The sequence below is a fragment of the Narcine bancroftii genome, chromosome 5 (assembly GCF_036971445.1).
Source record: "Narcine bancroftii isolate sNarBan1 chromosome 5, sNarBan1.hap1, whole genome shotgun sequence".
In the NCBI taxonomy this organism is placed as follows: Eukaryota; Metazoa; Chordata; class Chondrichthyes; order Torpediniformes; family Narcinidae; genus Narcine; species Narcine bancroftii.
The window spans coordinates 221896058-221917440 of NC_091473.1; the positions used below are offsets into that span (position 1 = coordinate 221896058).

Genomic DNA, 21383 nt, shown 5'->3' on the forward strand with positions numbered 1-21383 from the left:
CGCTGGAGCCTAAACAAGGAGGACCTTTGATTGTTAGTAACAACAGATGCAGAAGGAGCGTGATAGATCAAATTAATCCAAGAATTAAAACCTGGGCCAAAATTAAATTTCTCTAAAACCTCAACCAGATAAGACCATTCCACCCTATTAAATGCCTTCTCAGCATGCAATGAGATAACATATTTCGGAATCTTAGCTGAGGGAAAATATATTCATTAATCTGCAAATGTAAATAACAATTTTTAATAACCTGGCCTGATCACTAGAAATAAAGCGGGGAAGAACATTTTCCAACCTACGAGCTAAAATTTTAGAATCAACATTTAATATTGATTCTGGTCTATAAGAAGCACAATCAGTAGAGTTTTAGTACTTTTTAAGAATTGATGCCTTGTAAAATGCCTGAGGCAAGGTTCCTAAAGAAATGGAATCTGAAACACTTTACATAACTAAGGGGCAAATAGGTTAGAAAATTATTTTAAAAACTCGACCGTGTACCCATCTAGTCCAGGTCCCTTGCCCAAATGAAGTTTTAAAAATATCTTCCTCAGAGATAGGTTCTCCTAAAGTTCATTATGAGACAGTTTAGGAATGTTCGATCAGCCCAGGAAATTATCTATTGAACTTGAATTATTTGGAAAATCAGATTTGTATAAATTGGAATAAAATTCATGGAACGCTTTGTTTATTTCATCATGATCAATAGTTCCAACACCCACTCTTGTGAGGTTTTTAGATATATGGTCAGTACATACATGAGATCCTTTTTCCTGTTGGCAGGTAGTGCAAAAAAAACTGTACACATGTAAACAAAGAAATGTAAAGAAACTGTGCAATGCAAAGAAGAAAAAAAAGTAGAAGCCCTTAAATGAGTCCCTGATTGAGTTTGTTGTTGAGGAGTCTGATGGTGGAGGGGCAGCAGCTGTTCCTGAACCCGGTGGTGCGAGTCTTGTGGCACCGGTGATGGCAGCAGTGAGGACAGAGTGTGTGCTGGGTGATGTAGATCCTTGATGATTCCTGCTTCTCTACGATGGCAGCGTTCCCTGTAGATGTTCGCAATGGTGAAGAGGATTTTGCCTGTGATGTCCTGGGCTGTACACTCAGGTATTGGTGTCCCCATACCAGACCGAGATGCAGCCAGTCATCACACTTTCCACCACACCTCTGTAGAAATTTGCCAGAGTTTTCAAAGTCATACCAAACCTCAGCAAACACCTGAGGAAGTAGTGGCCCTGACGTGCTTTATTCACAATGCCATTAGTATGTTGGGCCTAGGAAAGATTCTCTGAGATAGTAACTCCAGAGAACTTAAACATTTGCTCACCCCCTCCAACTTCGGTGTTGAAGGTACTTAAATGTGTCTCCCACCTGGATCTCTGCTCGACTAATCAATGAGATTTCACTCTTTTTCCCTCCTTCACTACCAAACTCCATTTTCTCTCTTTCTCCCATTCACTCTCTCTCCTCTCCCCCCACCAATCACTGTTTCTCCCTCTATCTTTCTCTCTCCCCCTGTTTTTCTCTTCCCCCGCTCTCTGCCCTCGTCTTCCCCCGCTCTCTGCCCTCGTCTTCCCCCGCTCTCTGCCCTCGTCTTCCCCCGCTCTCTGCCCTCGTCTTCCCCCGCTCTCTGCCCTCGTCTCCCTCTGCCCCATCTCCCCTACCCTGTGCTTTTTTTTTAAATTTTTTTTATTTTTCACACCATAAATCACATTAGCCATGATATACACTATTTCTTTTTCACACATATACAGTGACTTTTTCTCCCCCCCCCTTTCCTCCCAAACCACCCCCCCACCCCCCCCTCTCATCCATTTTAGGTATACAATCTAGGTTGCATTAAGCCAGTCAGACAATGTTGTCATTCAACAAAATTACACCAGAAATTCTACTGAGTCCATTCTTTTCTTTCCTTCTCCTTCCATCAACTTAGGTAATGTTTGTCCCCGGTAGGTTTTCGCTATTGTATTTAATGTAAGGCTCCTATACTTGTTCGAATATTTCAATATTATTTCTTAACCAATATGTTATTTTTTCTAATGGAATACATTTATTCATTTAAATTTGGTAGTTTCTTCCTTTTAATTTGGATATGTATTCCATTAATATTTAAAGACATATAGTTCAGCGTAGCTCTTTTATATTTTGTTTATCTTCTCTTTCCGTTTTTCCATCATTACCTTTCCTCCTTTTCCATTTCTGTTTTCTTATTTTCAACTCTTTATAAGACAACATTCCTACAACATCCAACATTTTCCTTATTCTCCTATTTCTATCTTATTTATCCCCAATCTCCCCTTCACCTCCTGAGTTGTCCTTTATCCCTTGTCGGACAACCACATCTCCCCTCTCCATTTGGATTTGCGAATCCACTCGCAAGTGTCAACTGATTTTGCAGTGACCGCTATTTCCCCCCACCCCGCCTCCCCCAGAAAAGATTTCACTTTTCATATGTCACAAAGGTCACTCTTTTAATTCCCTCCTTATTCTCTCTATTCCATTACCTTCCCTTATTAATTCTTGTCTATACTATCTATATTTTCCTCTAAGTACAGATACATTCATGTATGCTCATTGTCTCTATTCACTCTTATACCTCTTTACCCGCATACATATCAATCGTGATCTTTTTTACTCTCATTACCCATCTTCATCCCTCAGTCTATTTTTGTAATTGTTCTGCAAATTTTCGTGCTTCTTCTGGATCCGAGAATAGTCTGTTTTGTTGTCCTGGAATAAATATTTTCAATACCGCTGGATGCTTTAATATAAATTTATACCCTTTCTTCCATAAAATCGCCTTTGCTGTATTGAACTCTTTTCTCTTCTTTAGGAGTTCAAAACTTATATCTGGATAAATGAAGATTTTTTGCCCTTTATACTCCAGTGGTTTGTTGCCCTCTCTTACTTTTTCCATTGTCTTCTCCAGTACCTTTTCTCTTGTAGTATATCTTAGGAATTTTACTACAATAGATCTTGGTTTTTGTTGTGGTTGTGGTTTAGAGGCCAATACTCTATGTGCCCTTTCTATTTCCAATTCTTGCTGTAGTTCTGGACATCCTAGGGTCTTAGGGATCCACTCTTTTATAAACTCCCTCATATTCTTGCCTTCTTCATCTTCCTTAAGGCCCACTATCTTTATGTTATTTCTTCTGTTATGGTTTTCCATTGTATCTATTTTTTGAGCTAGTAGTTCTTGTGTCTCTTTAGTTTTTTTATTAGATTTCTCCAATTTCTTTTTTAAGTCTTCTACCTCCATTTCTGCTGCTACTGCCCGCTCTTCCATCTTGTCCATTTTTTTTCCCATTTCTGTTAAGGTCATCTCCATTTTATTTATTTTCTCTTCTGTGTTGTTTATTCTTTTTCTTAAATCCTTAAATTCCTGTGTTTGCCATTCTTTAAATGACTCCATGTATCCTTTAATAAGAGCAAGTATATTCTTTACCTTGCCTTTCTTTTCTTCTTCTATTTCACCATACTCTTCCTCTTCTTCTTCCTCTGGGTTGACCATCTGTTGTTTCTTTGTTGCCCTTTCCTCCTCTTCTTTCTTGTTTCTATTGTCTTCTGTGGTCTCTTCTTGCTGCAGGTGTTCTGCAGCTGTCGTTGCCGGCTGTGGAGATCGATTCCCCAGCTGGTCCCCCGTCCCGTCGGTGTGTTTTTTTTCATTCGCATCGCGCATGCGCGATTCCTCGCGCATGCACGGTTGCGCACTTTTACTCGGCTCTGCGAGCCATTTTTGTAGTCCATTATTTACCGACCTGAGGGAGCGGGTTTCTCTCTCCGCAGCGGGCCTCTTCGGACAGGTAAGGCCTTCACCTTTTTCCTCCTTTGTCTTCTCTTCCTCTCTTCTTACCATTGCTTTCGATTTTTCTTTTTTTGTCGCCATCTTCTTTCCACCTTTATACTCACTTTTCTGTAACTTTTATTTCTGTGCCTTTGTGTTTTCTCTTGTTTTTCCCGACTTTTCTGGAGAGGGCTGGAGTTCACCGTCCGGCCACTACTCCATCACGTGACTCCTCCCCCTACCCTGTGCTTGATTGACAGATGGCTTTGTGGATGCCGCTGATGGATTTGGTGAGGATGCAGTGCGGGACAGTGAGGAGGGAGGCGGCTGGGATGTGGAGGAGGATCTGGACCTGCCTCCTGAACTGGTAAGCATCCAGTCTCCCCAATCATGGGAAATTCAAAGCAGCCTCCTGCACCTTCCATAGAGTGGGCACACTCAGGCTCTGACCATCTTGCTATTTTAAAAATATTTTATTTAAAGTTTTCGTCCATGTAATTATACAGAGTTAATATTTAGTAGAATTTGAAAATTACAGTGATTACATGGTATTAACCCCTCCCCTTTACCCACCCTCCCCTCTCTCTTTACCCCACCAGTATAGAGATTATTACAATATATAGTTATATAAAAGAATTATATAAAAAGTGGATTCCACAAAGGGTTGGCTCACACACTGGAATCTTAGTATTGATGGTAAATGACTTTAGGGAAGATTATACAGGTCTTAAGAGGCTGAAGTATATTCTTACACATTGAGCCCTAAACTTTGTACATACGGCTCCATATTTGTACGAAGGTTGAAATTTTATTTCTCAAATTATATGTAATCTTCTCCAAGGGTATACAACTTTGAATTTCCAAATGCCGTCCATCTCGCTATTGTTCAGAGTTCACTCTGAAAGTCCGTGAGTTCAAAGGTCATGCCCACCCCTGTGAGCTCACGGGTCACCTCTGACAGGCCTCTCTGATCTTGTGCCTTGTACCCTGTTGACAGGAAATAGGTGGGAGTGCAGGAGGATCCTCGGATGGATTCTTTGTCTCACCCTCCCGAGGGAGCAACCCCACACAGGTAAGACACGTAATGGAGATCCAGCTTTTGCCCTTGACTGGTTGTCTGGTAAAATTATTCTATGGTCATAAAATGGCCACCCTTGCTCCCTACATTATACTCTGTGCAGTCTATCTGAAATGAATGTGCCACACAAAAGTATTCATGTAGCCATGGTACTTTGACATGCAGAATGGCTACCAGGGTTATGGCCACCCAGTGCAAAACATAAAATCGCTGGCAATTCTAATGGGTTCCAACGCAGTAAAATGGCCACCGTTCACAACTCTTTGCATCAAATGGATGTCAGTCTTGTGCCAGTGCAACAATGTGGACGAGCAGTGACCTCCAGGGATGCTACTCAGATGGAAAATGGCTTCTTGTCTCGCTAACACAACAGGATTAGGGCAGCACATTTAGTGTAGCGATTAGCACAACACTCACACAGCGCCAGTGACCTGGGTTCAAACTCGGCACTGAGTGAAAGGATATTGTACGTTCTCCCCATATCTGAGTGGGTTTTCCCCAGGTGCTCTCGTTTCTTCCCACCCTTCAAAATATAGGATGATTGGTGTAATTGAGCGACCTGGGCTCGTGGGCTGAAAGGGCTTGTGCGTCCAATTTTTAAAAAAAATTAGAATCTGGCAAATCCCCCTGTTCTGTTTGGCTGTGAAGAGGAGAAGGTCTGCATTTTTGCACAAAAATTAGTTTGGTTCCAAACCCCTCTCCCCTTGCCCCCTTGATTTTGTGAATTGCAAGAGTTGCCTCCCACAAGGCAGATATTCTGTGGGCATATGAAGTCGTGCAGTGAGGAAAAGGTGGCTGTGGGTGAAGGGTTCCCATCCAGTAACTGCAATGCTGATTAATCCTCCTCCATCCTTCCTATCTTTCACCTTCCTAAACAAACCTTGGTTTTGCTTCTTCTGCTCACCATCCATCCCACCCTTTTGTCACTCTCTCCCACTTCTCCCACCCTTTTGTCACTCTCTCCCACTTCTCCCACCCTTTTGTCACTCTCTCCCACTTCTCCCACCCTTTTGTCACTCCCTGTAATGCTCCTCATTTCTCCTATCTCCCGACCATCATTCTCCTCCATTGCTCCCTCACCCTGGTATCTTCTGCCTGCCTCTCCCTCCCCTCCCCTCATTTCTCTTTGTCATCCCTCGTCCTGTTCCCTGGTGCCATCTGCCTTCCCCTCCATCTTTCCCTCCCCTCCCATTGGCACTCTCTGATCTTCCCCCTCTGCCTCAACTCAACTCACACTCTCTCCATTCTCTTCTGCAGGTTTGGTGCAACAACTCTCAGTTGCCTGTCGATCACCTGGTGGCGGGATCCTTCGAGACTGCAGCTCGGGTAAGTTCCCATCCTTTCCTTGCGGGTGAGCAGAAGGATATTTTATGGAGTGGAGTAATCATCTCTCCCCTTCTCTCTTGCCCCCCTCCCCTTCAGTTGCTTCATGACCAGGTGGGGGTCACGAATTTTGGCCCCCTCAAAAGCCTCTTCCTGCAGTCGTTTTCCCGTGGTCGCTCCATTTTTCAGGCCCTGCCCTGCCTGCCTGCCATGTACGGCTACCCACAGCGTAACTGGTGAGTGTTTGCTGGCTCTGCGTTGTGAAAAAGTGTCTGTTTCCCTTTCTGTCTATCACTAACTTCAACCCCCACCCCTTTCTTCCCCACACTGGGACATGAAGTGTAAAGTGCTGGGCTAGCTTTCTCTGTGGACAAAAAGATGGCTGGCTCCACTGATACCAATGATCAGCTAACAATATGGCCACCAGTTGGAGGAGGCCCAGGCATTGGCTGATCCACATCACGGGTACTGGGTCTGGTGGTGAACGATACAGCCTTAGAGCCTGGTGGTGAGAGAGAAAAAAACTCTTGCCCTACTTGAAACGATTCATCCCAGGCGACGTTCTGGTGAACCTCCGCTGCCCTCTCTCCAACACAGTCACATCCGCCCTGTGATGGAGCAGTGGAGGCCCAACCAAGATTTACATAGTTGTTCAGTGACCCTCTGCTCTTGTGTCCCAGGTAATATCGTGTCTATCAGGCTCTTGAATCTTCCCATGCCACACTAACTCTGAGCGCATACAAGTCCAGGACCTACAAAATGTCTGTTTGCTCAAATGAAATGCCATTTTTTTCTCACACTAACTGAATATCAATGCTTTTATATTTATGATCTCCTTTCACAGAGCCAATGTCAATTCTTTCCTCTCCTCTTATCCAATTAACACCTTTTGTTGGTCTGGACTCCTCCCCAGCCAGTCTTCATTCAGACTTCATTCTGACACCTTCCTGTTCTTTGCTTATTCCTTGAAGAATGGCCCAGGACTGAAATGTCAGTAATATATCTTTACCTCCTGTGGATGCTTTGAGTCCGGCTGAGTTCCTCCAGCATTTCTGTGTGCTTTATGAGAATCACAGTGTCTGCAGACTTTTGTTTCACTTCTCATGACAGAACTCTCTCTGTTCCTCAGTACTCCCCATTCCCTACCGTTCATCATGTATGTCCTGCCCATAACAATCCTTCCAGTCATTCACCTCACCTTTAACAGGTTTAAATTCCATCTGCTCTGTCCATGTAATCAACAAATCTCACAGAGATGTACACAATCAGGAGAAGAATAGATAGGATGAATGCAGAGACTTGCTTGGAGTAGGGGAATCGGTAACTGGAGGACATAAGTAAGGTGAGGGGGAGAGATTTAACAAGAATGCAGACAGGGCATGGGTTAAGGGTGAAAGGTGAAATGTTTAAGGAAAATATTAGGTGGAACTTTGTGCAGGAAGAGGGGAGAGTGTGGAACGAGCTGCCAGCCAAAGTGGTGAATGTGGTGTCGATTTTAACGTTTAAGAAAAATTTGGATAGGTACATGGATGGGAGGGATATGGAGGACTGGTCTGGGTGCAGGTCAAAAGGTCTAGGCAGAATAATAATTTGGTGCAAACGAGATGGGCCAAAGGGCCTTTTTCTCTGCTATTGTGTTTGTTCTATGGTTCTGGTAAACTGAGGGGTAACGTTTTGTACAGAGGGTTGATGTAACAGTCGACCAGAGGAGGTGGTTGAGGCAGGTACTATTGGAACGTTGAACAAACATTTGGACTGATTCATGGACAGCATGGGTTCAGAAGTGGGACGAGTGTGGATGGGACGTTTTTGGTCAGGGAGGGCAGGTTGGGTTGAAGAATTTGTTTCCATCCTGTATAACTCTGTGATCCATATCATGCTGTGGTCATCGACCACCATCCTCCTCCAACACCACTGGTTTTTGTGCCTTCTGCCAGCATCCCGATCCTAACTCCCAATTAATGTCCACATGGTTGATTGATACAAGGAGAAATCAGGGTCCTAGCACCAGTCCCTGTCGTGCAACACTGATCCCATCCCACTGGTCATCCATCCCAGTCCCTGTGGTCCCTCCCTGTCCCACTGACCACTCCCATCCATTTGGTCCCTCCCCTCATCCCACTGACCACTCGGTCACTGTTGTCCTACACTGGTTTCCCCCCCCCCCAACCTACTGACTCCCTCAGTCCACTGACCACACCCTTGTCCCAATGACCACTCCCATCCCTGTGGTCCATCTCTCATCCCACTGACCACCTGCATCCTGCCGCAGTGGTGGGGCGGGCTGCATTGCTGCGGGCTGGGCCAGAGCGGGCAGCGGGAGATGGCAAGGCTGACCTCCTTCCCTGGGGATGTTGCAGGAAGGAGGCGGGGATTAAGAGTGGCCTGCCAGCCGTGGGGCTGAAGCTGTCCGACCTGATCCAGCGGCTGCAGCTCTGCTACCAGCTCACTACTTCCGGCAAGTTCGAGGATGCTGTGGAGCGGTTCCGATCCATCCTCCTCAGTGTGCTGTTGCTGGTGGTGGAGAGCAAGCAGGAGATTGCTGAGGTACGGAGTGGGGGGAGAGGGGTTGGGGGAGTAGTGGGGAGGTGGTGGGAATAGTTGGGAGGGGATGGGGAGGAAGGGGTGGGGGATGAGGAGGTGGAATGTAGTAGTGGGAGGTGACGGAGAGGAGAGTGGGGGGAGTAGTGGGGAGGGGGGGGGAGTGGTTCCGAACCATCCTACTCGGTGACAAGGGGTGGGATGTATTTCCAGGTACAAGGTTCCTGGTCGGCCAGGGGCTGCCCACTCACTGATCCCCTTTGTGTTCTCACAGGCCCAACAACTAATCTCCATCTGCCGGGAGTACATTGTGGGCCTCAGCATGGAGAGCGAGCGCAAGAAGCTGCCCAAGGACACACTGGAGCAGCAGAAGAGGATCTGTGAGGTGGGCCTGGGTTCTCCTCATACCCTCCACCCCCTGCCCAGTGCCCCTGCCCCCCCGTACTGTATTCTCCTGCCCTCCCCATCTCCCCACCCTCCTCCCTGCCCTCTGCTCCCTCCCCGCCCCGCTCTCTGCTCTGACTCCCCCTCCCACCTCGTCTCCCCCCCAACCCTTTTGTCCTTCCCTCCCTCACCTCCCCCCCTCCTAACCCCCTACCTCACCTTCCGCTACTTCCCTCACCACTTACCCTCTGTACCTCCCCACAGTTCAGGGACCCTCTGCTCCCTCACTCACCCTTGCTCTCTGTATCTCCCCATTGCTTGGTCCTCTGGCACTCTGCTCTCTCCAACACCAACACCCCCCCCCTCAAAAAACTCTCTGCTCCCTCTCAGCCCACCACTCACCCACTCCCAACCTCATTGCCTCATTTCCATTGGGGGCTGTGATGGCTTCTCACACCAAGGACAAGCCAAGGCCAAAGAGGCACCCTAGGCCTCTCCTGGGCTATAGCAGACCTGGATGCTGCTGACTGCAAGCTGGGCTAGCTCACCAAAAGGCTTGGCCTGCCTTCGGCTGTGAGCAGGGCCCTGCAGTCAGCCACTGTGTGGCTCAAAGATGCTGTTAGCAATTGAAGCCTTGGACTTGCTCAAGGACTCCTTCCCTCCCTCTGTCTGACCCTCTCTCTTTCCTTTTTCAAGATGGCTGCCTACTTCACCCACTGCAATCTCCAACCCGTCCACATGATCCTGGTGCTTAGGACTGCAGTCAACCTCTTCTTCAAGCTGAAGAACTTCAAGACTGCAGCCTCGTTCGCCGGGAGGCTTCTGGAACTCGGCCCTAAACCAGAAGTGGGGCAGCAGGTAGCATCTTGGGGTGCTGGGTTGAGCTTTCAAGGTCCTGCTGGGCTGTGGGAGGAGGACCTACAGCCTGGAATCGGCAATGTTGGGTGAGGTGAAGGAAAGCAGGATAGTTTAGTACAGTGGTGGCCAAGGCCAGGCCCAACCCCGCTCGGATCCCAGTTTGTCACTTGGGCCAGTCCCAGACATCATATTCACAGGAGAGGTCAGGCAGGGGATTTACCAGGGTGTGGAGCTTGTCAGTGCAAGGGGAAAATCAGAGAGGCTGGGGTTCTCCCTGGAGATCATCAAGAGGTAAAGTAATGGGGGAAGTCCATGACAGGGTCAATGGGACAGTGATCTCCCTCAGCAGAGGGAAAATATTTACAGGAACTGGGGCAAGAATTAGAGGGGAGGAATTAGGATCAAAATTTATTGTCATGAACATGGCATAAAATTTGTTGTTTTGTTGCATAACAGTGCAAACATTGATATAAATGAGGCAGCACAGTTGGTGTAGCAGTTAGCACGCCTTTACAGCGCCAGCGATCGGACCAGGTTTCGAATCCCACGCTGCCTGTAAGGAGTTTGTATGTTCTCCCCGTGTCTGCGTGGGTTTTCCCGGGGGCTCCGGTTTCCTCCCACCCTTCAAAACATACCGAGGGTTTTGGTTAATGGGGTGTCAATTTGGCGGAGCAGACTTGTGGGCCGAAATGGCCTGCTGCCGTGGTGTATATCTAAATTTAAATTTCTCTAAATTTAATCTCTGCAGGTTTGATAGAGAGCAATGGCTTGCAGGAATATGGGTTGAGCTGGGGCAACATGGAGGATTTGTCATGAACATGGCATAAAATTTGTTGTTTTGTTGCATAACAGTGCAAACATTGATATACTATTTCCAGTGAACCTGATGTCCATCTTTCTCTCCACAGACGCGCAAGATCCTGGCTGCTTGTGAGAAAACGCCTACTGACGCCCATCAGCTCAACTATGACATGCACAACCCCTTTGACATCTGTGCTGCTACGTACAAACCCATCTACAGGTAGTTGGGATAATGGAGCTGGGACTGTGGGGCAATGTGTCTGGAACTGCAGTATCTATGTAAAGGAGAGACTCCCTGTTCTCTCTTGCTTCCCAACCCCCTGCACACCTGTTTTCCCCTCATGCTATGCATCAGTCACCACCTTCTAAAGGCAGCTGATTGGCTGGGGAAACGAACACACTAACCTTGGCTTTCCAGTGTCTCCTGAAGCTTACGACACCGCAGATCCATAAGTCAGATGTGTTCCGAATTAACCTTCAGTGATTCCTGCTTCCAGGGGGAAACCGGTTGAAAAATGTCCGCTGAGTGGAGCCTGCTACAGCCCCGAGTTCAAGGGTCAGATCTGCAGGGTCACCACGGTATGTACCAAACCAGCGATTTAACGCAGCAGAGGGACACACCTCTGGACAGATACTGCTCAGAGAGACCCAGTGTACAGATATCCCTGAGAGACACGGGTCAGTGTACAGATATCCATTAAGTGTGAGGGACTGAGAGACTCAGGTCAGTGTACAGATATCCCCGAGAGGGGCTGAGAGACATTGGTCAGTATACAGGTGTGCCCCAGAGAGGGACTGAGAGATATCGGTCAGTGTACAGTATTATGAGCTCCATTTTAGTAAAATGGGATTATCACTGTAAGGGATAGTATAGACAGGGGGGACTGATGGTCACATTTAACATTTCGCACAAGCACAAGTCACAGCCCAGCTGGAAGAACTGAGGGAAGGTTTGTCACAGTCTGTTCCAGAATTCGATACATTTGCAAAGACATTGTGATTTTGCAATGGGGGAGAACCATTCTGACGGCTGAAGACAAAGCAGTTTTTTTTTGAAGCAGCTTGTGGCCATCCATTTTTGTGGAATTCAGAGCAAAGCAAGCTCTGTGAATGACTGGGCCTTTTCAGTGGATTGACCTGTGCCAGGAGGGTCTTTTTGGGAAGCAAAGTGCTTCATTTTGAGTGTGACTAACAGTGGCGGTCACTTGGAGAGACTGCTTTATTTTAAGTGTGACTAGCAGTGAAGTTACTTGGAGAGACTGGTGCCAGGGTCTTGGAAGCTTCGTAGAGGCCGTCCAGTTTTAGTTTTGACTACAGAAGGAGTGTTATGACCACAGCTCGTGTGGATGGACATTTCTTCAAGGGCAATGCAAGGAGAATTCATGAGTCTGTTGCAGCCACAACTCCAGTCTCCCATCAGTTCAACATTAATTCTGGGGATCAAATTTCAAAGGTGTACACTTCAACACTGAATTTGAAACAGTGAACTTTGAAGTTACTTTCTGGATTTTGGCCTGGACTGTAATGGTTTGGGTTTAACACACACACCACACAGAGCTGGGGATAGATTTAGTGTTAAGGATAGTTTATAAATTAAGACTATAGTTTAAGAGTGAGAAATAAAATTAGTGTTGCAAGATTAAACACTGGTTCATTGCCTATTGCTGTTTGTTATGTGCGGTTTGTAACAATAGATATGCCCCTGATGATGTGCATTAACTTGCTCTGGTTTGTTTTCTAGGTGACTGAGATTGGCAAGGATGTGATTGGTCTCCGTATCAGCTCCCTGCAGTTCCGCTGAGCTTCCCAAAAGTTTTGATCATTTCTCCTACATATGCTGTTGTCTGATAACAATTTGAAATTTTAATGTGTCGCTATGTTTCTGTAAAACTAATGTTTAGAAATTTGTGTCTGCAGATGTGTTCCATGTCATCTCTGATCTACGTCTGCGTTTCCTCTTCTCCCCTGCTTTCCCACCAGACAGCCAGCGTTTCTAACCATTCTCCAAACCTTGTTCCTTGGTGTGCCACTCCACGTTTTCCAAGCAACCTCTCATCCCGTCCCACTGTTCATTGCTTCCTCTTTCAAATCTTCATACCTCTGCCACGTAGCAGGCAATGACCCACAAGGACATCATTTCCTCTTTTCTTGTGGCTCCAGCATTTCTAAGCTGCCTGGGAGCACAATGTGGACCCATTGGCCTCTGCAGTCGTGTGCTAATCTTGCCCTTGCTATCCTATCCCACATACTCCATTCTGTATCGGAAACTAGCTAACTCTCCCTGTGGACAATCTGACTCCTGGATTTCCAGTCAGCTCCACTTCCAACACCCTGCCAAGTCCCTGTTCCAGGATGCCAAGGCCCCGTTCCAGTATTCCAACTCTGTGTTTTCCAAGCTCTCACTCTGCTCCACTTACTGAACCCATTCCAAAAATCAGCCTGCGATCAGGCTCTGAGGTTGCCAAGTTTCCCTTTGAAATTCATTGGAATCTGCTTCCTCTCCCACTCCTGTGCCACGTTTTATAGCTGACCCTGGTCCCCTCCAGCGAGCTCCACTTGTATGGTTTATCCCCACCATTCATTGTGCCCATCTTCTTTCTCTTTGTCCCCCTGTTCCAACTTCTCCACATATGGAAATAAAGTGTTACCGCTGCATCCAAGATTCTGACTCTTGCAGGGAGGGGGTCTGGTACTCCCAGGGGTAGGTACCAGTGGGAGGGGTCTAATCTGGTATCCACAGGGGTAGGTACTGATGGGAGGGTGTATGGTATCCTTGGGGGTAGGAACTGGAGGGAAGGGGTCCAGTATCCCCAGGTTAGGTACTGGCTGGTGGGGGAGGGTTCCCGTGTCCCTGATGGTTGGTACCGGCCAGAAGGATGGTGGTGTTCCAGTGTCCCTGCAAGAGGTACTGGGGGGGGGGGGGGGGGAAGGAGGGGGGGAGGGGGGGAAGGGGGAAGGAAGAGGAGGAGAGGGGTGGTTTGGTATTCCCAAGAGTAGGTGCTAGCAGAAGGGAGGGGGTCCGGCATCCTCGGGGTAGGTACCGGCGGGAGGGGTGGGATGTCTGGCCTTCCCAAGCTGGGTCCCAGCAGGAAGGGGGTCAGGTTCCTGGGGCATCGTGGGTGTGGTGCTAAAGGAAGGGGATCTGGTATGCCCAGGAAATGTCATCAGTGGAGAGGCAGTTCTCTTGCTGGTACGGCAGCTGGTGATGAGCCGTGGACTGATTATGGCTGTGTGAAGAAGTTTGAGGGATGCGCCGTATCCGGCAGAACCAACAGAGAGAAATGGCTGCTGGTGCTGAACTCGAGCCGAGGGCCACAGTGATCAGGCAGTTCGCTGAATCCATCAGTATGACCACTAAATTCCCCTAGCATCTACATCCCCGCCCCTCCCCCCCCCCCCCCCAAAAGCTTATTGACCTCTCGCCAACCACCAGACCTCTAACCCTCCCCAAGCAGACAGGAAGCGGAGCCATCTCAGGTGCACAACGTGTTTAATGACACACTCCATTTAATGCTTCAGCGGTTCACACACAGACGTCTGGTAAAGGCTGTTAATTGGCGGGTTAGCAGGAATGTGGTGCCGGGACCCTGGCTACCCCAACCCCACATCTCCAGTCTGAGCCTGGGATGGCTGTCTTTCTTGCTATTCCCTCCCCACTGGAAGGTGTGTAGGGCAAGGCCCAAGGGTCTGAGGCCTAGCGGTTAAGGCTTGCCAGAGTTCAGGCCTGTGTCTGCAGGCTGGCCTATTCCCAGGGGGTGTCCAGGTCTTGCCCCAGCTCCCACCCCAAACCAGGGGCCAGGTGGCAAAAATTTCCCCCCTCCCCCTTACAACTTCCACCACCCTCCCTCAGTCTTTACTTTCTCTTACAAATGTTTAAGTCACCCACCCTGGTTTGGTAAGTGTGGGACCATCCATTCAGGTCCCTAACTTGGCTTCTCCTGTGGGCTCACCCCACCCCACCCAAGAAGAGGCAAGACCTCGAACTGCCCTGAACAACCTCCCCTCAAACCTGCCCATGACACCTCTGATACCGTTTGGCATCAAACCTTGCAGGCTTTCTCCCCCCCCCCACCCCCAACATCCTTGTGAACCAGGTGGGGAAGGTGGAGGGTGGGAGTGGATGGGGGGGGGGGGTGGTGTAAGAGGCTGTTTGTTGAACCCTCCCAATATCTCAGAATTTGCATAGAGTTTAAGAGGAGGTGCTGGGGTTGGTGGGAAGAGAGCTGCGATGCGGCTGCAGCTCCTTTCTCCCCTCCCATGGCCCGAGGAGGCAGGGCACCAGGTTCTGGGTGCACAGGAAAATCCCAGTAACACAACACAACATATCACTGTATATGGTGGTGGGTGGGAGTTTTTGCAAAAGTTACAGGTTAATGTTATTGGAGGGTTTTTTTTGTTACAAACACCATCTCTGGGCACAGATTCTCTTCTTCCACCCCCCCCCCCCCCCGACTGCCTCACGCACTCTCCTTCTTTCTCTCTGTCTCTTCCCATTCGATTGCTCCAGGGTCTCATCAAACCACAGCTCAGGCCTTCTTGGGGGGCAGCTTCAGTTTGATGATCTCATCCTCTGAAGGTTGCCGAAGAATGTCTGGGGAAAGAGGAAACACAATCAGGTCTTCTTGCATCTGGCCCATGTGCTGCCCCTCAAAGCTAGACCCAAAAATCAATGGGGACCCTTTTCCTCCCAATCACTAGTGGGGCCTCTCACTTTTGGCCCAACAACACCCCTAGGGGTTCCTCCCATGCACCCCTCTCTCATTTCCCTCCCACACTGCTTACCCAAAGACAACTCCTTTTCCATCCCAAACCCTGTGGGTTGCTCACCCCTCCAACTCCCAAAACACATTGGGCTCCCCCCCTCATCACCTCCACAGCCCCCAGGCCTCAGACTGTGGCCCTATCATCAAGGTGGATAGATCCCAGATGGGCAAGACCTATCAACCTCCTGTCCGGGGTTCTGACCTTTATACTTGACAGCACTGGGGATGCGGGTGAACTTGGAGTCCACTTCGTCATCCTCAGAGATGTTCAACACCTTGGTCCTGTAGTCAATGACCATAGTCAGGAGGTCTGGCCGTCTGGACATCTCAAATATGTGTTCGATGTACGAGAGGTTGTCTATAAAGCAAGCAGAGGTCAGTTAGAACACACTGGAGGGAAGGGGTAGGACATGGACCAGGATGGAGTTAAAGATTGGGGGGGTGTGGGGAGTCCATCTATGCCGATGTATGTAAGCTTTCTCCACAACAATCTAATATTCCACATTTCACACCTATGACCAAATGTCAATCTGAGTCTTACATTTTTCTTTTGTACCAACCTGCACCTCAACCCCTGGCACCCAGGCATCCACCACTCTGTGATATATGTCTATATATATATATATATATATATATGTCTCTCTACATATATATATATTTCTCTCTCTCTCTCTCTCTACATATATATATATTTCTCTCTCTCTCTATATATATATATATATATGTCTCTCTCTCTCTCTCTCTCTATATATATGTCCGTCTATATATATGGGTGGGTCTCGTCTCCAGAATGGAGGACCATCGCCTTCCCAAGATCATGTTATATGGCGAGCTCTCCACTGGCCACCGTGACAGAGGTGCACCAAAGAACAGGTACAAGGACTGTCTAAAGAAATCTCTTGGTGCCTGCCACATTGACCACCGCCAGTGGGCTGATATCGCTTCAAACCGTGCATCTTGGCGCCTAACAGTTCGGCGGGCAGCAACCTCCTTTGAAGAAGACCGCAGAGCCCACCTCACTGACAAAAGGCAAAGGAGGAAAAACCCAACACCCAAGCCCAACCAACCAATTTTCCCCTGCAACCACTGCAACTGTCTCTGCCTGTCCCGCATCGGACTTGTCAGCCACAAACGAGCCTGCAGCTGACGTGGACATTTACCCCCTCCATAAATCTTCGTCCGCGAAGCCAAGCCAAAGAAGAAAGAAAAAAAATATATATATATATATAAGAAAAAACCTTACTTCTGACTCTGATATTTCCCCTACACCTTCCTCCACTCACCCCAAACACATGTCCTGCTATTTGCTATTGTCCCAGGAAAAATGTGCCAACTGTTCACCTGTCTAGGCCCATCTATATCCTCTATTAAGTCAACTTTCATCCTTCACCATCCCAAAGAGAAAAGCCAAAGCTCTGTCAACCTTGTAGGAACTATACAGCACTGAAACAGACCCTTCAGTCCATCTAGTCTGTGCCAAACTGCTATCCTGCCTCATCCCATGGACCTGCACCTAGACTACTCCCATCCATGTACCTATCCAAATGGGTTTTTTGAATGTTCAAACCAACCCTGCATTCACTACTTCATCTGGCAGCTCGTTCCACTTTCACTATTCTTTGCATGGAGAAGTTTTCCCCTTATATACTTTAAATATTTAACCGTTCACCCTCAGCCCACATCCTCTAGTTCTTGTATCACCCAACCTCAGTGGAAAATGCCTGCTTGCATTTACTCTATTCCCCTCATGATTTTGATTTGAGAGGGTTGATGAGGTTTTGGGAACAGTGGGGTGAAGGTCTGAGGGAGGATCTGGCACCAGTGAGCTGTAGGGGCTTGGCAAAGAATTGCAGGTTGCTAGGCCTTGGCCTGGAGTCCAGTGGACTATCCTAGACCTTGATCTTAGCCTACACTGGAGTTAGCCATGTAACCACTGCAGAGGAGAATGAGATAGGATGGAGACAGGGAGTGGTGTGGGTGAGAAGGGGAGGAGATAGAAACCCAGTCAAGCCTTGAGGTTCATGCTAATGTTCCTAGTAATCAATGAATGGATTGAAGGAGAGTGATATTAGTGAAGTGATGCTGTCTCATGACAGCTAGTATCAGCACAGTAACGGCCCCTTTGGCCCACAAGCCCACGCTGCCCAAATACACCCATGTGACCAATTAACCTACTAACCCCATACGTCTTTGGAACATGGGAGGAAACCCATGCAGACACAGAGAGAACTTCCACACTTCCAAGCCTTCCAAACAGGCCAGAGCAGAAAAGAGATGGGATGGTGTGTTAATCAAGAGAGGCACTGAAGCAGTGATGGTCTCTGGGACAAAGGTTATGTGCAAAATCATAGATCATTATAGGCTTACCTAATGTAAACCTACTCTCCCCCTGGTCTATACCTTCCCTACCTCACACCCATAACCCTCCATTTTTCTTACGTCCATGTGCCTTTTCAATCTTTTCATTGTTTTAGATTAATAAATATAAGAATGATACAGAGATGGCGATTGCATTAACAGTCATCGAGCAACATTTGTAAACAGCCTCCCAATCTCTTAAAGGCCAAACATGCAAGGGAATCAAATTTTATATCCCCCTAAGACACACATGTCAAACTCTGGCCCGCGGGCCAAATTTGGCCCGCGATATAATTATATTTGGCCCGCAAGATCATATTAAATATATATGAGAGTTGGCCCACTGGCCGCCGCACAAGTATAGCACATGCACAGCAGCAAGCCCTACCATAGTAGTTTTTAGCACTTCCACAGCAGGCACTGCAGTACACCGATATAGTTAACGGGAAAGTTAATTAGATATTCACAGCGGCGCCGATACAACGGACCCGCCGCCTAGCTCCATGTGGCTGGACGTGGTGGGTCACCTCCGCGTCTCCTTGAGCTTCATCTGTGGGCGGGTGCTACTGGGCATCGGACTTTCCGCTGGGATGGAGGTCGCGGACGAGTTCCACCGCTCTCACGGTATTCCCGGTGAGATGGCGAGACCAGCAGGGACTCCTTGAGTTGTTGGCGGCGGTTGCAGCAGGCGGAGGCGGGGGCGGAGAGGGGGCAGGGGGGGGAATGCCGCTCGGGTTTGCTGGCTGGGCTGGGGAGGGCTCCCTGCAGACCTCCGCTCCCTGGCATGCTTCTCGGCAACGTGCGATCCTTGGCTTAAAAGCTAGAGAGAAATATTATTTATTGAATATTTTATTTCTTATTTGTTAATGCTTCTTATGGAGAGAGTTTAACCAAAACTATTATTAAACATTTATTTTAATAAGAAAAAGTTTAACATTACATATGTTGAGAGAAAACGTGCAGATGTTGTTGAAAATTTTCAATAAATATTTAGTTTGGCCCTCGACTTAGGCCCACAGGCCACAGGCGAAGAAGTCGGCTAAAGAATGCCAGTGATTTCCACTGTCCGTTCACCTGCTGCTCCAGGATGGCACCGACGGCGTGGCAGAGGCATCGTCAGAGAGTGCCATATTTAGGTCAGTGCGTGGGTGGACAACCAGGGTAGCCTTTGCAAGGGCATCTTTTGTGGCTTCGAATGCCCTGCTGGCCTCTGGAGTCCAGGTGAGTATCTTGTCTTTGGCTGCGATGAGGGCGAAGAGCAGCTGCATGATGCGCGCAGTGCCTGGAAAGAAGCGGTTATAGAATTTGACCATACCTGCGAACTCCAGTAGCCCCTTGAGGTTGTCCGGGCGTGGGAACTCCCTGATTGCAGCGACCTTCGTAGCGGCAGGTGTGGCTCCTTCGACCATTAACTGTATGGACTGATCATTAGGCTGAAGTCGGCCAGTCGGGAGAAGAGGGTGCGCAGGTGAGACTTGCATTGTGCCCGGTCTCTGTTGGTGACAAGAATGTCGTCCAGGTAAATGAATACGAAATTCAAATCCCTGCCCACTGTGTCCATAAGGCGCTGGAAGGTCTGGGTGGCATTCTTGAGCCCGAATGGGATGCATAGGAACTCAAACAAGCCAAAGGGGGTTGATGATGGCCATTTTGCGTATGTCCTCGGGGTGATACCCGCACACCAGGTCGACTTTGGAGAATACCTTCACGCCATGCAGGTTGGCCGTAAAGTCCTGGATGTGAGGGATCGGATAACGGTCAGGTACTGTCGCATCGTTAAGCTGTCGATAATCTCCGCAGGGGCACCAGCTGCCGGAGGCTTTCGGGACCAGGTGGAGTGGTGAGGCCCAAGGACTGTTGATGTGTCGAATGATCCCCAGCTCCTGCAGATGCGAGAACTCTTTTTTCACTATCTGGAGCTTATCTGGTGGGAGCCGGCGTGCCTTGGCGTGGACCAGCGGGCCTTGGGTGGGGATGTAATGAAACGCCCCTTGGCGTGGTGAGGTGGTGGAGAACTGCGACTTGAGGAGGGACGGGAACTCATCCAGGATACACTGAAACTCGTTCTTGGGCGTACTGACCGTGGCCATCTGCGGCTGCTCTGTGTGGGAGGTGTTGAGGCGAGTGGATTGGAAGGTACTTATCTACCAGTTGCCTACTTTGAATGTCGACCAGGTGTCCGTGGACAAGGAGGAAGTCGACACCCAGGATGGCGGTTGGAAGAGACAAAACGGTGAAACTCCACAAGAACTTTTGCTGGCCGATCTGGAAGTGGACGGTCTTGTCTCCATACATTCGGATCTCCACTGAATTGGCTGCACGGAGGGGAGGTCTACGAGGCCAGTTCTGGGACTCGATGGTTGTTGCCAGGATGATGCTAATCTGGGGCCCGGCATCGATGAGGAAACGTCAGCCACTGACTGAATCCCGCAGGTAAAGAAGGCTGTGTTCTTGGCCAGCCGCCACAGCTATTAACAGCTTGTTTCCCTGGAACGAGCAGGGCTGACAACACTTCCGAGCTTTGGCTCCCCAGCGCTGGTGGAAGAAGCAGAGGCCTGAAGTGGATAACTTGCTTCTGGCTATACTCTTTGAGGCCCCTGGAGGGGCCGGGTGTTCCACCGCAGCACTAGAGGAAGGCTTGGCATGGTCATGCCCGTGACTCATAAGCTGCTGGACTGCTGAGCCCTCCGGGAATCATTCGAGCCATAGCACCTGAGCCTTTTGAGTGACCTTCCTAGGGTCGACAAAGCTCTCCTGTGACAGTAACAGCCAGATGTCTTCAGGCAGATGGTCGAGGAAGATGCGTTTGAAGAGTGGGCAGTTGGTGTGATTGCCCATGAGCGCGAGCATCTCGTTCATCAACTCGATTGGAGTTCTGTCCCCTGAGGCAGCATCTGAGCGGCACGCTGGTGCCTGGAGAGGCCGAGGGAGCCAGTGAGCACCCGCTTGATAGTCCCGTTCTTATCTTCCGCGAGTGGGTGCTGAACGAGGTTCAGCACTCGTTTGGCGGTGGCCTGGTCCAGGGCGGCGACCACATGGTAAAACTTGGTCGAATTCGATGAAATCTGGGGGAAGTGAAACTGAGCCTCTGCGTGGCTGAACCAGGTCTCCGACTCCTGAACCTAGAAGTCAGGAAGCTTGATGGCTACAGCGTTGACCAAAGGATCATTCATGTTGGGTTCAAAGACATTTGAACCTGTCAGGGTCACCAATTGTAGCGGCGGCTACACTTGCTAACTGAAGGATCTCACAACCAGACGGGTTAAGTTCAGTGAGCAAAAAATGATTTATTGCAGGCTGCCTGGCTGCTCTTATACTCCCAGCTGAGAACCGCACTGGGGTCCCCGATGTCACCGGGGCGTCACGTGGGTCCCCAAACGCGGGCTTCTGAGCCTGGTGCCGAGGTCAGGAGGAAATCCCCGATGGTGTCATTTTGGCTGGCTGCCCCACCGTGTGCGTGATAAGAGGGGCCGGTTCGCCTGCCTAATGGCGTACT

General features: G+C 48.8%; 2 protein-coding genes across 3 annotated transcripts in view; one reads left to right on the forward strand and one right to left on the reverse strand.

The window, feature by feature from the left end:
- copa (COPI coat complex subunit alpha) overlaps window positions 1-13421 on the forward strand; it is a 48943-nt gene extending 35522 nt beyond the window's left edge. Inside the window, exons 26-35 of the mRNA XM_069941364.1 lie at window positions 4042-4148; window positions 4779-4853; window positions 6117-6185; window positions 6282-6418; window positions 8543-8729; window positions 8998-9108; window positions 9804-9965; window positions 10874-10986; window positions 11264-11345; window positions 12508-13421. Of these exons, the coding sequence (XP_069797465.1) occupies window positions 4042-4148; window positions 4779-4853; window positions 6117-6185; window positions 6282-6418; window positions 8543-8729; window positions 8998-9108; window positions 9804-9965; window positions 10874-10986; window positions 11264-11345; window positions 12508-12567 (1103 nt within the window). The 3' untranslated portion in view covers window positions 12568-13421. The remainder of the gene's footprint in view (window positions 1-4041; window positions 4149-4778; window positions 4854-6116; window positions 6186-6281; window positions 6419-8542; window positions 8730-8997; window positions 9109-9803; window positions 9966-10873; window positions 10987-11263; window positions 11346-12507) is intronic.
- An 818-nt stretch (window positions 13422-14239) lies between these two features.
- Window positions 14240-21383, reverse strand: part of LOC138764927 (astrocytic phosphoprotein PEA-15) — a 34986-nt gene continuing 27842 nt past the window's right edge. For both annotated transcript variants that reach the window (XM_069941380.1, XM_069941379.1), the window contains exons 3-4: window positions 15732-15887; window positions 14240-15357 (exon numbers count right to left, since the gene is read on the reverse strand). In XM_069941380.1, the coding sequence (XP_069797481.1) occupies window positions 15293-15357; window positions 15732-15887 (221 nt within the window). In that variant the 3' untranslated portion in view covers window positions 14240-15292. The remainder of the gene's footprint in view (window positions 15358-15731; window positions 15888-21383) is intronic.